The 17,799-nt window shown below is 48.7% G+C and overlaps 1 protein-coding gene across 2 annotated transcripts in view; it reads right to left on the bottom strand.

Moving 5' to 3' along the window:
* Positions 1-17,799, bottom strand: part of sptlc3 (serine palmitoyltransferase, long chain base subunit 3) — a 128,125-nt gene that overhangs the window by 45,601 nt on the left and 64,725 nt on the right. For both annotated transcript variants that reach the window (XM_041176126.1, XM_041176118.1), the window contains exon 5: positions 3,992-4,116. In XM_041176126.1, the coding sequence (XP_041032060.1) occupies positions 3,992-4,116 (125 nt within the window). The remainder of the gene's footprint in view (positions 1-3,991; positions 4,117-17,799) is intronic.

Genomic DNA, 17,799 nt, shown 5'->3' with positions numbered 1-17,799 from the left:
CTGGCTCCCTGAAAGAGCATTCCACCTCGTCCCACTCCTCTGCCTTATCCCAGTAACCTTGCCCATTCTCTCTTTTCAGGTAACAATCCAATTACCTTTGGAATGCCCTGTTCAAACCTGCCTCCAGCACCCTTTCAGGAAGTTTGGTCCAGACTCCAACCACCCTCTGGGAGTAAAGGCTTTTCCTCACATTACATTTACTCCTTTTGCCAATTATTTCGATTTGCCAATTATTTCGACATTGAGCAGAAGAGAAGACTTCTACTCTGTGATTCTGGGTCCAAGGGAAGGCAGATTCCACAACAGGGGAGGTCCTCCTGTAGGTGAACATTGTATGGAGTTGAGAGAGCTATTAGCCTGCTTGCTCTCTGTTCCAAACCTGTCCCTCGAGTGTTCAATGTGCACAATGTGTACCCAAAATAGATAAGCCTGTCAGCTTCCCCACGACGGTAACATATCAAGAGTTGATAGGTTACGGCCAGTACAAACTGGAGCCAAGCAAAGGAAGACAGGGACCTTAATGTTTCCCACGGTGGCTGCGTTGTTATGTGTTCCCCGGTAATGGGAGGAAATTTTCAGGGAAGTTATTGTTTGCTACTTGTCAATGTGCCCCGAGAGACAGGACCATTTGAGAGAGGAATGAAACAGCAATTAAAAACCACTCCGCTCTCTTCATCACTGAGGCCAGCTCGATTGTGTGTGAGAGTCTGTGTGTGCGTGAGTGTCTGTGTGTGTGTGAGAGAGAGAGTGTGCGTGAGAGAGAGAGTATGTGCGTGAGAGAGAGAGAGTGTGTGTGTGTGAGAGAGAGAGTGTGTGTGTGTGTGAGAGAGAGAGTGTGTGTGAGAGAGAGAGTGTGTGTGAGAGAGAGAGTGTGTGTGAGAGAGAGAGTGTGTGTGAGAGAGAGAGTGTGTGTGAGAGAGAGAGTGTGTGTGAGAGAGAGTGTGTGTGAGAGAGAGTGTGTGTGTGTGTATGAGAGAGTGTGTGTGTGTGTATGAGAGAGTGTGTGTGTGTGTATGAGAGAGAGAGTGTGTGTGTATGAGAGAGAGAGTGTGTGTGTGTGTGTGTGTGTGTGAGTGAGAGAGAGAGAGAGAGAGAGAGAGAGTGTGTGTGTGAGCGAATGTGTGTGTGTGTGAGAGAGTGAGAGTGTGTGTGTGAGTGAGTGTGAGAGTGAGGGAGTGAGAGTGTGTGTGTGAGAATGTGTGTGTGTGTGTGTGTGTGTGTGAGAGAGAGAGAGTGAGTGAGAGTATGTGTGTATGTGTGTGAGTGTAAGTGAGAGTGAGAGTGAGAGTGTGAGAGAGAATGAGAGTGTTTGTGAGTGAGTGTGAGTGTGTGAGTGAGTGAGAGTGTGAGAGTGTGTGAGAGTGAGTATTAGTGTGAGAGTGAGTGCGTGAGAGTGAGTATTAGTGTGAGAGTGAGAGTGTGGGAGTGTGAGAGTGAGAGTGTGGGTGTGTGTGTGTGTGAGTGTGAGTATTAGTGTGAGAGTGAGAGTGTGGGAGTGTGTGAGAGTGAGTATTAGTGTGAGAGTGTGGGAGTGTGAGAGAGTGAGTATTAGCGTGAGAGTGAGAGTGTGGGAATGTGTGAGTGACCTTCACCATGATGCATTGCAGGGACGCAAAGATGAGTTTTGATGTGAGCTGCAACATTACATTGCAGAAGAATAATAGTTTCTATGGAGATCCCTTTAAACCATAATTAACTATTCATGTACAGACAGAATTTGCTTCAAATGGATTAGATGATGATGATGACAACAATTATATTTATATAGCACCTTCAATGTAATGAAATGTCCCAAGGGGCTTCACAGGAGCTTCATAAAACAAAGTATGACACCGAGCAATACAAGGGGATATGAGGTCAGATGGCCAAATGCTTGGTCAAAGAATTAGGTTGCAAGGACTGTCTTAATGGAAGGAAGGGAGGTAGAGGCATGGAGAGGCGTAGTGAGGGAATTCCAGAGCTTGGGGCCCAGGCAGCTGAAGGCATGGCCACCAATGGTGGAGCGATAAAAATCAGGGATGCTCAAGAGGCCAGGGTTAGAGGAGTGCAGAGATCTAGGAGGGTTGTGGGGCTGGAGGAGATTACAGAGATAGTGAGGGACGAGGCCATGGAGGGATTTGAAAACAAGGATGAGAATCTTATAAAAATTAACGTGCTGGTTAACTGGGAACCAAAGTAGGTTACTGACCACAGGGGTAAGAGGTAAATGGAATTTGGTGTGAGGAAGGACACGGGGCAACAGAGTTTTGGATGAGCTCAAGTTTGTAGAGGGTAGAGTGTGGAGGACCAGCCAGGAGTGCACTGGAATAGTCAAACCTAGAGGCAACATGAGCATGAGTGAGGGTTTCAGTAGCAGATGAGCTGAACAGGGGCGAGGTCGGGTATTGTCTGGAAGGTGGAGATAGGCAGTGATGGCACGAATATGAAGTCAGAAGCCAATCTTGGGGTCAAAGGTTACAGCAAGGTTGCAAACAGGCTGGCTTAATGTCAGGCTGTTGCCAAGGAGAGGGATGGAGTCGGTGGCTAAGGAATGGAACTTGGAGAGGAGACCAGAAACACTGGCTTCAGTCTTCTCAATATTTAATTGGAGGCAATTTTCACTCATCCTGGAATTGAAAGCGAGACTCAGTAATGATGACTATCACCGACTTTTGTAAAAACCCATCTGGTTCTCTAATACCCTTTGAGGAAGGAAATCTGCCTCCCTTAGCCGGTCTGGCCTACACCTGACTCCAGGCCCACAGCAATGTGGTTGACTCTTTACTGCCCTCCGAAATGGCCTCACAAGCCACTGGGTTCAAGGGCAATTAGGGATGGGCAACAAATGCTGGCCCTGCCAGTGGTGCCCACATCCCATGTAAGAAGAAAGAAAAATGATTCTAAAGTGGAGTTATGTCATTCCCTCTGGCGTACAGATTTCTTTCGTTTTCTCCTGTTCTGTTTGCTCCAACTGCCAGAGCCTAGAAAGAGGTTATCTCTCTATTGTGTCTGGGATTGACGTGGTACAACAGATAGTGGGGAACTCAAGGCTAAAAAGGGATTTAACAATATTTCATACGAACAAGGAGCAGGAGTAGGCCATTCAGCCCCTCGAGCCTGCTCCGTCGCTTAATAAGATCATGGCTGATCTGATAGTAACCTCAGATCTGCATCACACCTACCCCCGATAGCCTATCACCCCCCAGAATCTATCCACCTCTGCCTTAAAAATATTCAAAGGCTCTGCTTCTACCCCGTTTTCAGGAAGAGTTCCAAAGACTCACGACCCTCAGAGAGAAAAGAATTTGCCTCATCTCTGTTTTAAATGGGCGACCCCTTATTTTTAAGCACACTTGTTTCTTAAGTGCGTGAGAGGATTTACGTTAGATAACAAAGGGGATTTGCAGGGAAATTCACAAGGATATAAAAAAGAGTGTATTTAAGACCGAGATGGATAGGTTCTTGATTGGTAAGGGGATCAAAGGTTACGGGGACATGGCGGGAGAATGGGTTTGAGAAACTTATCAGCCATGATTGAATGGTGGAGCAGACTCGATGGGCTGAATGGCCTAATTTCTGCTCCTATGTCTTATGGTCTTAAATAGGAGTGGAACATATGGCCCATCGAGCCTGCTTCATCATTCAATACGATCATGGCTGATCTTGGGCTTCAACTGCACTTTCCCACCCACTCCCCATATCCCTAAGTTCCCTGAGAGACTAAAAGTCTATCCCAGCCTTAAACGTACTCACGATGGAGCATCCGCAACCCTCCGGGATGGAGAATTCCAAAGACTCACAACCCATTGAGTGAAGTAATTTCTCTTCATCTCAGTCCTATACGATTGGCCCCTTATCCTGAGGCTGTACCCCCAGGTTATAGACTCTCCGACCAGAGGAAACAATCTCTCAGTGTCTACCCCTCAGAGTCTTGGGTGTTCCAATGAGATCGCATCTCGTTCTTCTAAATTCCGGCATGTTCGATCTGGCAGATCACCGGCAGTAAACTCACCTTCCCAACCAAAGCCGGAATATTCATCGAATTGGTTGCAAAACCCATCCCGAATGTCATTGCCGCCTCCACTCCCAAAAACCGGGCGACTAAACTTTCGAGTTGAATGTGCTTGTCAAGATTACCTGCAAAACAAATCAGAAGGAGCCGATTAAATTTATAGTTTACATTCCCTCACACTAGCAACATAACCATAGCGGTGTAAAGTGTGAGCCACTCCTGCAGCAAGGAGTTTATATTCAGGAGTTTATAATCTGTCCATAGCAATGGGATGGGTACATGCACCCACTATGTGAGGATTCACTGTCAGAGGTTAAGTGGCATTGCAGCATGATATTTTAGGCTGAAATAGGGTGGAAGAAAGTCAAATATTTACCCCTCAGCCAAGAGCAAGAGTGCCAGGTCACTGTCAATTAGCTGTTTGTGGGAGCTTGCTGTGCACAACTTGGCCACCCTTCTTCCCACATTACAGCTGTGGCTACTCTTCCAAAAGCACTTCACTGGCTGCAAATTAACCGTGTGGACATCCCGAAAGTCGCTATATAAATGCAAGCCTTTATCTCTCCTTTAAAGGCCAATCTCCCCGTCTCAGTCTCCCCTTTAAGGCGCTCCTTAAAACCTACCCCTTCAACCATACTTTTGGTCATCTGTCCCAATAGCTCCCCGTGTGGCTCGGTTTCAGATTTTCTTTGCTAACATTCCCGTGGAGCTCCGTGGGAGGTTTTGCTCGGCTGAAGGCACTATATAAATGCAAGTAGTTGTTGCTTGACCATGCCAAGCTTGAGTACCTCATTTAGTAATTCAGCCTCGATCGCGAAATCCAAATATTGCGACAGAACCACAGTTCACCCGGGAACAAAAAAAGTCTGCAAATGGCACTCAACGCTCACAGGTCATCCTATGAGCAGAGGGTGTGCACTGGACACTGAAAAACAGAATCGCAGGCAAAGTAAATTTAAAGTGACGTGGACAATTAAAGCGACTGTCGCCTCTGGAAAGACATCAGCCACGTAGATAGATTGGAGAAGTTGGGGCTGTTCTTCTTGGAGAAGGGGGTTGCTGAGAGGAGATTTGACAGAGGCATTCAAAACCACGAGGGGACTGGACAGTGTAGACAGGGAGCAACTGTTCCCATTCGGTGGATGGTAAATGGCAAGTGAAGCCATGGGGGAGAGTGGTTAGGATCTGGAACACGCTGCCTTAGCGTGTGGTGGAGGCAGGTTCAATCGAGAGGGTTATGGGTAGAAGGCCAGGGAATGGCACTAAGGGCATTGCTCATTCGGAAGGCAGGCGCAGTCAGGAATGGCCTCCCTGTACTGTAACAATTCTGCGATTCTGTCACACTGCCACCCCTTAGTGGCCTTTGCAGAGATTGAAAGGGGAAGTGGGCTGAGAGGTGATGAGCAATAAAAAAGGGGAAAGGGAAAATGCAAGCACGAGATTGCAGGCAAATGATGAAGCAGCCCAACACCTTGTGTGTGATGGCAGTTGAACAGAGGAGCAGGAGGAGGCCCTTCAGCCCCTCAAGCATGTTCCACCATTCAATTAGATCATAGCTGATCTGTATCTTAACTCCACCTACCCACCTTCATTCTGTAACCCCTAATAACCTCCCCTTACAATGAATCTATCCATTTCAGTTTTGAAATTTTCAGTTGACCCTCTAGCCTTAACAGCATTTGTTTTTTTTTGGGGGGCGGGGGGGGAGGGCGGGGGAGAGAAGGAGGAGGAGGAGGAATAGTTTCAGATTTCCACTTCCCTTTGTGTGAAGATGTACGTCCTAACGTCAGGCCTGAATGGTCTGGTCCTAATTTTAAGGTTGCTTCGCTTACGTTCTGTACTCACGCCCCAACCAGAGGAGATAGTTTCACCCTCTCAACACTAACAAATCATTTAAACACCTCAGTTAGATCACCCTTAATCTCCTGCATTCCAGGAAACACAAGCATTCGCTATGCAGCCTGTCCTCACAATCTAATCCTTTTAGTCCTGGTGTCACTCTGGTAAACTGGAGCTGGGCCCACCGACAAGGCCACTCAGGTACGCCTGCCCTGGCTCTCTGAGGCACGTCACATGTATCATCCCCAGGGGTCAGCAAGTCCATGAGGAGGTGGGCCCACGCTTCCAGCCGTGGGTGAACCATCACTGCAACTGGACAGGCCGAGTCAGCACTCACAGGAGTTTCCGGCCGCACAGCCCTACATCTGACTCTCCAGGTCATCAGCACAGGGAGCTGGTTTCAGTTCTCGTCAGGTAGGACATGCCAGGGACTGCACAGGACCTGAGCAGCATGTGGGGTGGGTGTCACCAATTTGGACATATTTGCTGCTGATTACTTCCGGCATTCCTTCGCTCGACGCAGTCCCACTGAAACCACCAAACACGTCAACTGGGCAGTGTCCAGGGAAGCAGCTGATGTTTTGGGTTAGTAAGGCATTTATTGGTTGTACTATCAAATCTGCTGTCCCAGCTAACTTCAGGAAAATGAGCACTGGAAAAGCCTGTCAAAGTGAGGTGCGTCTATCTGGGTCAGATGTAGTTCAGCTGGTAGCACCCAAGCCTCTGAGTCACAAGGTCGTGCGTTCAAGTCCCGCTCCAGGACTTGGCCACACCAAACCAAGGTGGATGCTCCAGTGCAGTGCTGGGGGAGTGCTGCATGGTCAGATGAGGCACTAAACTGGGGCCTCATTGGCCTAGTGGGGTGAATGCAAAAAAAAAATCCCATGGCATTATTTTGAAGAAGAGCAGGGGGGTTATCACTGGTATCCTGACCAATGTTTAATCCCTCAATCAGAAACAGATTACCTGGCCATTATCACATTGTTATTTGTGGGATCTTGCTGTGCACAAACTGGCTGCCATGTTTCCTACATTACAACAGGGACTACACTTCAAAACTCTTTCCTTGGCTGTAAAGTGCTTTGGGGGGCTGGGTGGTCTTTGTTTTTCACTATCCGCAGAGCAGCTCCTACCTCTCCACTGTCTCTATACTGCGCAACTGCTTGTTGACACCTCCCGCAGCCCCCACCCCCGCAACCCCCACACCCAGTCTTGGACCAGCTCCGATTAAACATGAGGAAGGCTGACGTCTTCAACACTGCCCCACCCCCTCCCCAGCCCTCCAGAAACTCCGCATTCTGGCCACCAATCCCATTCCCTTCCTCAGCCAACACCTCGGGTGGGATCAGGCTGACCCCAGCCGCCAGCTGGATCCGAAATTGAGCTTCCGACCCACCCACCCTGACAGAGACCTCCCGCTTCCACTTCCGGGACACTGTCCGTCTCCACTTCCGAAACTCTCATCCATGCCTTCGTCCGCTCCTGACTCCGCTATTCCAAAGCCTTCTGTCATACATCCGATCCTCTGTGCCCTTGTGTACAATTCAACTGAAACTTGTGGCCCATCCCACTCCAAGTCCTGCTCACCCATCTCTCCTCTTCTTGCTGACCTACATCGGTTCCTACTCCTCCAACCCTCAAGCTTCAAACTTTCAGCTTCGTGTTTCATTCCCTTCAAGGCCTCACCCTTCTTTACCTCAGGGGCCTCCTCCAGCTCTACAGACCCCAGGAATCTCCAGTGTCTAAGGCCTCTTGTGCGTCTTGCCCTCCCCTCCTTACCCATGTTCCTGCCAGTCATCTGGGCTCCATACTCAAGAATTCCCTCCCTTAAACCCATTCCCCTTCCACTTTTGACACCCTAACACCCACAGCTTTGACCGAACCTATGACCATCCCTTTCTATCGCCTCTGCCTTGGCATCCGTTGTCCTTGCGACACCTCTAGGATTTGCCTTGGGATACTTTACAGCCTCGTAGGTGCCATATACATGCAAGTTGTTGCAGTTGGTAATAATTTACGATAGGAGCAAGAGCAGGGAACTTGGGTTGTGAGATGATTAAAATCAGAAATACATTCAGAGGGCTGACTGACTGCACCATTTGGAGAACAGTGAGAGGATCAAGATTAATAACTTGGCAACAATATGACCCAAATGGTGAAATGCCAGGAAAAAGTGTCAGTTTGTGTGTCAGAGAAAGAAAAAGGGGTAGGGAGAGAGGGAGGCAGAGAGGGAGAGAGTGGCAGTGAGAGAGAGAGAGAGAGAGAGAGAGAGAGTGGCGGAGAGAGAGAGAGAGAGAGAGAGAGAGGCGGAGAGAGAGAGAGAGAGAGGGGGGCGGAGAGAGAGAGAGAGGGGGGCGGAGAGAGAGAGAGAGGGGGGCGGAGAGAGAGAGAGAGGGGGGCGGAGAGAGAGAGAGAGGGGGGCGGAGAGAGAGAGAGAGGGGGGCGGAGAGAGAGAGAGAGGGGGGCGGAGAGAGAGAGAGAGGGGGGCGGAGAGAGAGAGAGAGGGGGGGCGGAGAGAGAGAGAGAGAGGGGGGCGGCGAGAGAGAGAGGGGGGCGGAGAGAGAGAGGGGGGCGGAGAGAGAGAGAGGGGGCGGAGAGAGAGAGAGGGGGCGGAGAGAGAGAGAGGGGGGCGGAGAGAGAGAGAGGGGGGCGGAGAGAGAGAGGGGGGCGGAGAGAGAGAGAGGGGGGGCGGAGAGAGAGAGAGGGGGGGCGGAGAGAGAGAGAGGGGGACGGAGAGAGAGAGAGGGGGGGCGGAGAGAGAGAGAGGGGGGGCGGAGAGAGAGAGAGGGGGGGCGGAGAGAGAGAGAGGGGGGCGGAGAGAGAGAGAGGGGGGGGCGGAGAGAGAGAGAGGGGGGCGGAGAGAGAGAGAGGGGGGCGGAGAGAGAGGGGGGGCGGAGAGAGAGAGAGGGGGGGCGGAGAGAGAGAGAGGGGGGCGGAGAGAGAGAGAGGGGGGCGGAGAGAGAGAGAGGGGGGCGGAGAGAGAGAGGGGGGCGGAGAGAGAGAGAGGGGGGCGGAGAGAGAGAGAGGGGGGCGGAGAGAGAGAGAGGGGGGCGGAGAGAGAGAGAGAGGGGGGCGGAGAGAGAGAGAGAGGGGGGCGGAGAGAGAGAGAGGGGGGCGGAGAGAGAGAGAGGGGGGCGGAGAGAGAGAGAGGGGGGCGGAGAGAGAGCGAGAGAGGGGGCGGAGAGAGAGAGAGAGAGAGGGGGGCGGAGAGAGAGAGAGGGGGGCGGCGAGAGAGAGGGGGGCGGAGAGAGAGAGAGGGGGGGCGGAGAGAGAGAGGGGGGGCAGAGAGAGGGGGGGCAGAGAGAGGGGGGGCAGAGAGAGGGGGGGCAGAGAGAGGGGGGGCAGAGAGAGGGGGGGCAGAGAGAGGGGGGGCAGAGAGAGAGAGTGGCAGAGACAGAGAGAGGCAGAGAGTGTGAGAGGCAGAGAGTGTGAGAGGCAAAGAAGAAGGCAGAGAGAGAGGCAGAGTGAGAGAGAGGCAGTGAGTGAGAGGCAGAGAAAGAGAGAGAGAGGCAGAGGAAGAGGCAGAGAGTGGGACAGGGAGAGAGTGGGAGAGGCAGAGAATGGGAGATTGGGAGAGGCGGAGAGTGGGAGAGAGAGAGGCAGAGAGAAAGGCAGAGAGAGAATGAGAATGAGGCACAGAGGGAGAGAGAATGAGACAGAGAGAGAGAGAGAGAGAATGAGACAGAGAGAGAGAGAATAAGTCAGGGAGACAGAGATAAAGAGAGAGAGAGAGCGATAGAGAGAAACAGAGTAAGAGAGACAGCGATAGAGAGAGTGAGAGTGAGTGAGTGAGTGGTTACTAGTATACTTGTTTGGGTATGTTCAGTGTTACATGTCACTACATGAATTCAGACAGCCATATGAGCTACAAGATATCATCGTTATATTTTGTCCTCTCTCAGTTGCCTACCTATCATGGAATGGAACAGCAACAAGTTTTTAAAAAAAAATCTTAAAAATGTTTACATTAGCAATAAACTCAATCCTTTTGCGCAAACACATGTCACTAAGGAAGTAAAATAGAAACGTGTAGCTGATGCATTAATGCTCCTTTAAGTGTGATGGTATGTTCTATACAAATGGTAAATGACAAATTTAATGGGATGTTGGCACTTCAGCGTTCATTGCCCAACCCTATGCATCAGGATAGCTGTCACGGCCATCTCAGGGGGCAGTTAAGAGTCAATCACATGGCTGTGGATCTGGAGTCACGCGTAGGTCGGACCAAGTAAGGATGGCAGATTTCCTTCCCTAAAGGGCATTAGTGAACCAGATGAAAATTTATCCAGTCATTACGTCAGTTTTTAAATCCAGATTTATTTAATTAAGTGAATTTAAATTCCCAGGTGTCACGGGGAGATTGAACTCACGTCTGTGGATCATTAGTCCGGGTCTCTGGATTACTAATCCATTAACGTTGCCATGATGCTACCGCACCTCATGCTGTCCCATACCTAGTGCGGAGGAGTCTGATTTATTTGATTGATTCATCCCTTCTTCCTTTGCACCCTAGCTTCAAGCAGGCAGCTTCCCTGTGGCAGCCATCGAGGCACCATGCCCCAACAGAGGGGGCTGCGGGCAGGGAAGGCAGCCCCTACCCCACACCGGAGGGCTTTCCCCTCTGGTCAGTAGGACCATCCACCCTCAGGCGCCCTGATTTTTAAAAATTTGAACTCACCAGTTAAAGGGCTGCTGTCACCAGCCTGCCTCAGCAGCGCCTACACCTCCCGATGGGGTTGCCGAATCTCCAGAGCTGCTGGCCCTCCCATTGGGCTGGCAGCATTGAGACCACGCCCACCATCTTCAATTGGACGGCAGGCAGCCAATCAAGAGGTGAAAATCACCAAGCCGGTCTTGCTCCTGGCAAGTGCAGGCTCAAGACCCCTGTTCGGGCCTGACCTCAAGGTCCAGAAGCCCCTTGAGTCTGGATTTCAATCTTTACGTTCACCGGCTAACCAAACCAGCAACAACAACTTGCATTTAAATAGCACCTTTAACATTGTAAAATGGCCCAAGGTGCTTCACAGGAAGGTTATCAAACAAAGATTTTGACAGCGAGCCGCATAAGGAGATATTAGGACAGATGACCAAAAGATTGGTCAAAGAGGAAGGTTTTAGGCAGCGTCTTAAGAGAAGAAAGCGAGATGGAGGGGAAATTCCAAAGCCTGGGGCTGAGGTAACTGAAGCACAATTGTGAACGGTGGAGTGATTAAAATCGGGAATGTGTGCAAGAGGCTAGAATTGGCATCTGACGTGACACAAAACCCTAAAATACAACATACTAAAAAGTCCCATCACCCCAAAAGCTGCTTGATAAAACGTTCATTCTGCTCTTAATCACAAGGTAAAGAGTTTATTTGATATGTTACTGCTACAATTCAATTAAAAGGCCACACGAGGCCTGCAGGCATGCTGCAGTGTCAGGAGAACAGCAGCTGAGTGGAGGTGGTCTCCTATACCAGCGCTCCTGGAATACTTGAGCCCGCCTCCCACCACTGCGCCACCACCCCCACCACCCACCTTCCGGACCACTGGCTGCCCTCCCTCCCCCTCCACAATGGAGGTCCAGCAGACGTGGCCATCTCTCTTTTCCAGCTTTGCATTAATTGCCGAGAGGGGAGCCACAAGGCGGAGGGACCCTCTTTCTCTCCCCCTTACCTGAACTGCAGACTGCAAGCTCCTTCCATGCTGGAAGGCCTCCCATTGGCCCTGCCACCCACACTGTCTTTAATTTGATGGCGAGTCCACTCACTGGCCACTCACTGGCAATTCGTCAATTTGTAAGACAGAAAAAAAAAAATCGATGTCAGGCCTGAGACGAAGTGGAGTCGGACGCTGCGCCTGACGCCAGACAAACGGAAAGTCCTGCCTCGTGTGGCCGAGCAGCCATCCGCCATAGCCTATCAGTCTGAGAATCAATTGGTTGCTGCTGGAGGATAGTTTTTGACTGAATTCCATGCTTGTGAAGGGCACCCATCAGAATCTCCAGAAGGCTTTTGCATCTGTTCGAGTTCCCCTGGCCGCAGAGTCTGGGGCCACAATGGACGTGGCCTAGACATTAGAGCCAGATCTTTCAGCAGTGGAACTGGGAAACGCTTCTACAAAAAAGGGTGGTAGAGGTTTGGAACTCTCTTCCGCAAATGCTAGGTCGTTTGTTCATTTTAAATCTGACTGAGAGATTTCTGGTATCCAAGTGAACTAAGGGATAAGGGGTGAAGGCGGGTATTTGGAGTCTTGCTTAAAAAAAAAGACATGCTGCCAAAGCTTTTCATCTAACACCCATCAGGACAGCTCGCAACTGACCCTGATTGGTCAAAGCGTTGCCAAGGGGAATGAAACAGGGAATAGCTGTTCCCCCCAAACTTTGTTTAGTTGGAAAAGGCGCAATGTGTAGACATGCTCCTTCTATCTGCAAAAGACAATGCTCTGTGTGTCAATATACATAGCTTCTTGCACACCTCCGGGAGCCACACTGTGAGCCCAACTGATACCACACAGAGTTGGCCTGCCTGAATGTGAATAAAGCTGGGCAGTTATCTGTTCTCTGCTACATTCTCCATGGCATCACCTCTAACAATCCGAGTCCACTTGCCAACCAATCAGCACTCTCTTCTCATGCAGTATAAATTGTTGTTCCCTTTACTGTTGGTTTATCTTGCGATTCTGTTCTGATGAGCTCAAGATGAAAAGCTTTGACGGCATGTCTCTTTTTTCAGCAATACTCAAGTTCTATACCACCAAACGACTATTTGTATATGGAGCTAGGGCAAAGATCAGCCATGAATCTCATTGAATGGTAGAACAGGATTGAGGGGCTGAACAGCCTCCTCCTACTTTTTTAGTGCATGTACATCTAATTCAAAAAAGACTTTCTGTAGCAACACAAGGAAGGAAATATCTGTGATGTTCAAACAGATCACATTGTTCCATAATTTCTTACTGCCTTAACAAAGCACATAAACATGAGCTATGTTATTTTTATTACCTTGTTTCTAGACTTGATTATTCCAATGCTTTCCTGCCTGGCTTCCTATCTTCCACCTTCTGCAAACTTAAGCTCATTAAAACCTCTGCTGCCTGTCTCCTAAATTGCCCCAAGTCTTGTTCACCCTTCACCTGCCCCATGCTCGCTGACCTACATCGGCTCCCAGTCCAGCAGGGCCTCAATTTTGAAATTCTTATCCTTGTTTCCAAATTTCTCCATGGCCTCACTCCCTCCCTGTCTATAATCTCCTCCAGTCCTACAACACACCTAGATATCTGCCCTCCTCCAATTTTGGTCTCTACTGCAGCCCTGATTTTAATCACTCTACCTTAGTGTCCGTGCTTTCAGCTGCCTGGGCCCTAAGGTCTGGAATTTCTACCCTAAACCTGTCCACCTCTCTCTCCTGCTTTCAGAGTTCCCTAAAGCCTTCCTTTTTGGCCAAGCATTTGGTCATCTGTGCTAACATTTTGTCATGTGGCTCAGCGTCACATTTTGTCTGATAAATCTCCTGCAATGCACCTTGCGATGATTCATTACGCTAAAAGCGATATCTAAAGGCAACCTGTTGTTCGTATCGTGTCTTACTGATTTGCCCATGTTCCATGAAGAATAAACAAAAGACAGACTTGCTTTTCTATGTCGTCTTTCACAACCTCAGAAGGTCCCAAAGCACTTTATAGCCAATTAAGCACTCCTGAAATACAGTCACAGTTCTAATGGAAAATGGTTTACATTCCATTTGATCTGTAATAATTCATCTCAGATCCTGAGATATTTGAAGTGGCTTATGTTATTCTGTTAATTGGTCCACTTAATATCTTGCCTAATAGGAGGTGTGTAGGTGGGGAGTAGGGGTCAATAATTGGGAGGCTTCATTCATCATCTAAAGAAAAGAAAACACGGAAGGAAATTCACTCCGCTGGATTACCGTTCTTTCCTGTTACTTGAGCGGGTTAAAATCGGCAATTGTGTACAGAAAATGGCCCAGTGCAGCTGATACAGAAAATGGACTGTGCAGAGATAAAGAGGGAGTCAAACAAGTCCTAGATATGGAATTGTGGTGTTACAGCAGGGAACAAACCATTCAGATTTCTTTTTATTCTTCCCTGGGACGTTAGGCCAGCATTTTTATTTCCCACCCCTAATTGAAAAGGTGGTGGTGAGCTGCCTTCTTGAGCCACTGCAGTCCATGCGGTGTAGGTACACCCAGAGTTCCAGCTCAGAAAACCTGTGTCACATCATCCGATTAAATCTACTTCCACCCTGCTCCCTAAATACTCCCTTCAAAATTTCTCTTTGTCCAACGCCTTGCAAAAAAACATACTTATGAACACCGTATCAGAACTGCTGCGTTTCACTTGTCAGGATTGAAGTAACACGTTACCTCACTTGAAAAGAGGAAGCTGGGGGTGGCGGGGTTGGATTGGGTGATCTAATAGAAGTCCGTAAAATTATGAAAGGTTTTGACAGAGTGAACAAAGAGGGAGACTTTCCGTGTGTGAGCTCGAACAAAACTAGAGGCCATCAATATAAGATAGTCACCAAGTACTGCAATGGAGTGTCAGTCTAGCTTTTATGCTGAAGTCTCTAGAGTGGGACTTGAACCTGGAACATTCTGACTCAGAGGCAAGGATGCTCCCCACTTAGCCACAGCTGACAAAAGCAAACTTAAGAGTGTAAAAACTGTTTGAAGGCCTGAACTAACTTCAAAGCAAAGTCCAGTGAATCCAGTTTGCTCTTGAGTTGGATGATCAGCCATGATCATAATGAATGGCAGAGCAGGCTTGAAGGGCCGAATGGCCTACTCCTGCTCCTATTTTCCATGTATGTTTCTATCAGGTCAGTTATGACTCTGGGTTCAGGCTACACTTGCACTAAAACTGCACCAATCCTATACCAGTAGTCTAAATGGTCCACCCCAATTCCTGGAAGAGCAATGAATAGTTGGAACACACTGCAAATCAGCAAGTTGGATGAAATACTTCTGGACAAGTTCCAATTACAACATTGTTAATAGCTTCTAGGTTGTAGTCAATGTTTGAAATTAGCCAACCAGACTGCCTCTAAAGCCAAACTGTGCAGTAACAATACAAAACTCAAGTCAGGCAAGGGACACTTTTTTGTTTTATCCTGAGAGTTGGTTATCACAATGACTAGACAAGGCCACAAAAAGTTCATTCTAACATTGGCAACAGAAGTGAGATGTGTACTGTAGCTATCAACAATTTGGATTTATATGGTGCCCTTAACGTGGTTCTAAGGTGCTTCACAAAGTGATTATCAAATAAAAATCGGACACTGAGTCACATATGGAGATATTAGGACAGGTGACCAAAAGCTTGGTCAAAGAGAGAGGTTTTAAGGAGCGTCTTAAAAGGGGTAGAGAGGTTAAGTGAGGGAAGTGCAGAGCCTTGGGGCACATCCACCAAGGGCGGAGTGATGAAAATTAGGGATGTCCCAAGAGGTCAGAATTGGCAGAGTGCAGAGATCTTGGAGGGCTAGAGGGGGTTACTGGGATAGGGAGGGAACTGAAAACAAGGAGGAGAGTTTAAAACTGAGGCATTACTGGACTGGGAGACACTGGAGGTCAGTGAGCGCCAGGGGGGCTGGTTGGACAGGATTTTCTTTTATGTGGATCAGGATATGAAAAGTATTAGGGTTAAAAATGGAGCATGCAAATAGCTACATAAATGTAACAGATGCATGGCAAGCTTCAACTCACCTCAACTAAGGCAGGGGACTTTGCATGGCACAGAATGAAGACAGCAGAACTATAGATGGATTGGAATGTGTGTGAGGTGGAACTTGGGAAACAAACTAGGCAGCTGGTAGGATATTTAAACATGAGGGACAGGAGCTGGAGTAGGCCAATCGGCTCCTCGGGCCTGCTCCAACATTCAATAAGATCAAGGTGGATCTTTTACCTTAACTCCACCTTTCTGCATCCATTAATTCCCTTAGACTCCAAAAATCTATCACAGAATCACACAGTGCAGAAGAGGCCCTTCGGCCCACCGACACGTGAGAACCACCTGACCTACCTACCTAATCCCATTTACCAGCACTTGGACCATAGCCTTGAATGTATGTTATCGATCTCTGTCTTGAATCTACTCAATGACTGAGCATCCACAGCTTCCTGGGGGGTAGATTATTCAAAGATCCACAACCCTTTGAGTGGAGAAATTTCTCCTCATCTCAGTCTTACATGGCCGACCCCTTATCCTGAGTCTATGGCCCCTTGTTCTAGAGTCTCCAGCCAGGGGAAAACAACCTCTCGGCATCTACCCTGTCAAACCCTCTAAGAGTTTTATATGTTTCAACGATATCACCTCTTATTCTTCTGAAGTCCAGAGAATATTTTACTTAATCTCTCTCTCTCCTCATAGGATAGCCCCCCACTCATGTCATGGATCAAGCTAGTGAATTTGAGATGACAAAGATGTGGACAAGAGTTTCGGTGACATTGGGGAGAGATCGGGGAGGAGATTGATTATGTTTCACTTTACTGTTAGAGGAATGAAAAAAGAGGAACTCTGTAAATGTAGACAATTTGCTGACTAAAAAAGCATTTCTCAGGAAGTGCTAGAAAACTATCAAATGCCAATGACCTGTAAATTGAGACTGGGTATGGGCCTATGACAGGCCTTTGCACTGCATTTACTTACACAATGTTCAGATCAATTGGGACAGCACTGATGACCTCTGATATTCAAGTCTAGTAGCTTAGTTATATTAAACTCTGTAGCTCGAGTCACACCAGCTCAACTTGGCCCCCGCTCCCCTGAATATATATCCCTGAAATCATCAACCATCTCTTCAATCTAACAAAAATCACACCTAGTTAACTTCTTAATCAGAGGGCGATAATAACAGTCTGCCTCCCATCACTAGCTCGCACTTCTGGTTGACAATAAAAGCAAATATTTGCTCTCACAGGAGAGATTGCCTAGTCAGTAACTGGGAGAATGACCACCAGGCTAAGGTATGTCCATTGACATTGACTTAAAGGGGCCACAGCATCAGTTTTGGAGGCTCCCCCACCCTCCATCAACTGCTTCCAATTTCCACTCACAATTGGATCCAGAAGCCCAATGCCAAGTGTTGGACTTTGCGCAAGCTTTCCCTCAGGCGAGCCAGGGATCTGTGGCATGGGGCGTTTATTACTGCATGGCGGTGGGTGGAGGAAGCCTGTCACTGCAGGATTAAAAAGCCTGTTGCAAAGCAAGGTGGCCACAGCCTTCAAACGATACCCCTCCTCCCCGCACGCCTTTGGCAACAGGAATGTTCCCAGGCAGAGATTGCTCACCCGAGGATTCCTTCGTCTGGTTTCATTGGGGTTTGCACACAGCACGCTGGTGGAGGGAAAGGCAGAACCAGGCTACTCTCAAAAGCTGCTGTTACTAGCCCTATCTGTGGGCTGCTCACTCAGCCCAGAAACTTGCCCCCTCCCCCAGCCTCAGGTTTATGTGGGTTGGGGGGGGTGGTGTTGGCTTGGTTTTTATTTAAATGATAGGAAATCCCCACGGGACACCCCAATAAATCACCACGGCAATTCATGAATGCACCAGCACCAACTGCTGTTCCCCATTCTCCAAACAACACAGAAACAGGCCGTTTGGCCCATCCACACCGTGCTGGCCTTTAAGCTCCACTCCAGCCTCCTCACATCCTTCCTCACCTAGCCCTATTAGTAAAACCCTCTATTTCTTTCTCCTTCATATAATTACCTGACGGGTCTGATAGAGCAACAATTCTTTCTAAATATAGGGGTGATTTTACAAGGAATATCGAAGAAAGATAAGGCAGGGAGGAAATGGCTGACTTGATTCCATTCTGGAAAAATAAGGCCAGTTCAAATCCTATGCTGAGGTAAAAAACACATCAGCCTTATTTCCAAACCCTCCATTGGTGCGCCATCTCCAGCCTCCATTTCCTCTCTAAAGCCCTTTGACATGCTGTCGCCTCTTAAATCCATTCCTGT

This window comes from Carcharodon carcharias, chromosome 2 (genome assembly GCF_017639515.1).
Source record: "Carcharodon carcharias isolate sCarCar2 chromosome 2, sCarCar2.pri, whole genome shotgun sequence".
Lineage (NCBI taxonomy): Eukaryota > Metazoa > Chordata > Chondrichthyes > Lamniformes > Lamnidae > Carcharodon > Carcharodon carcharias.
This window is presented reverse-complemented; position numbering and strand designations above follow the sequence as displayed.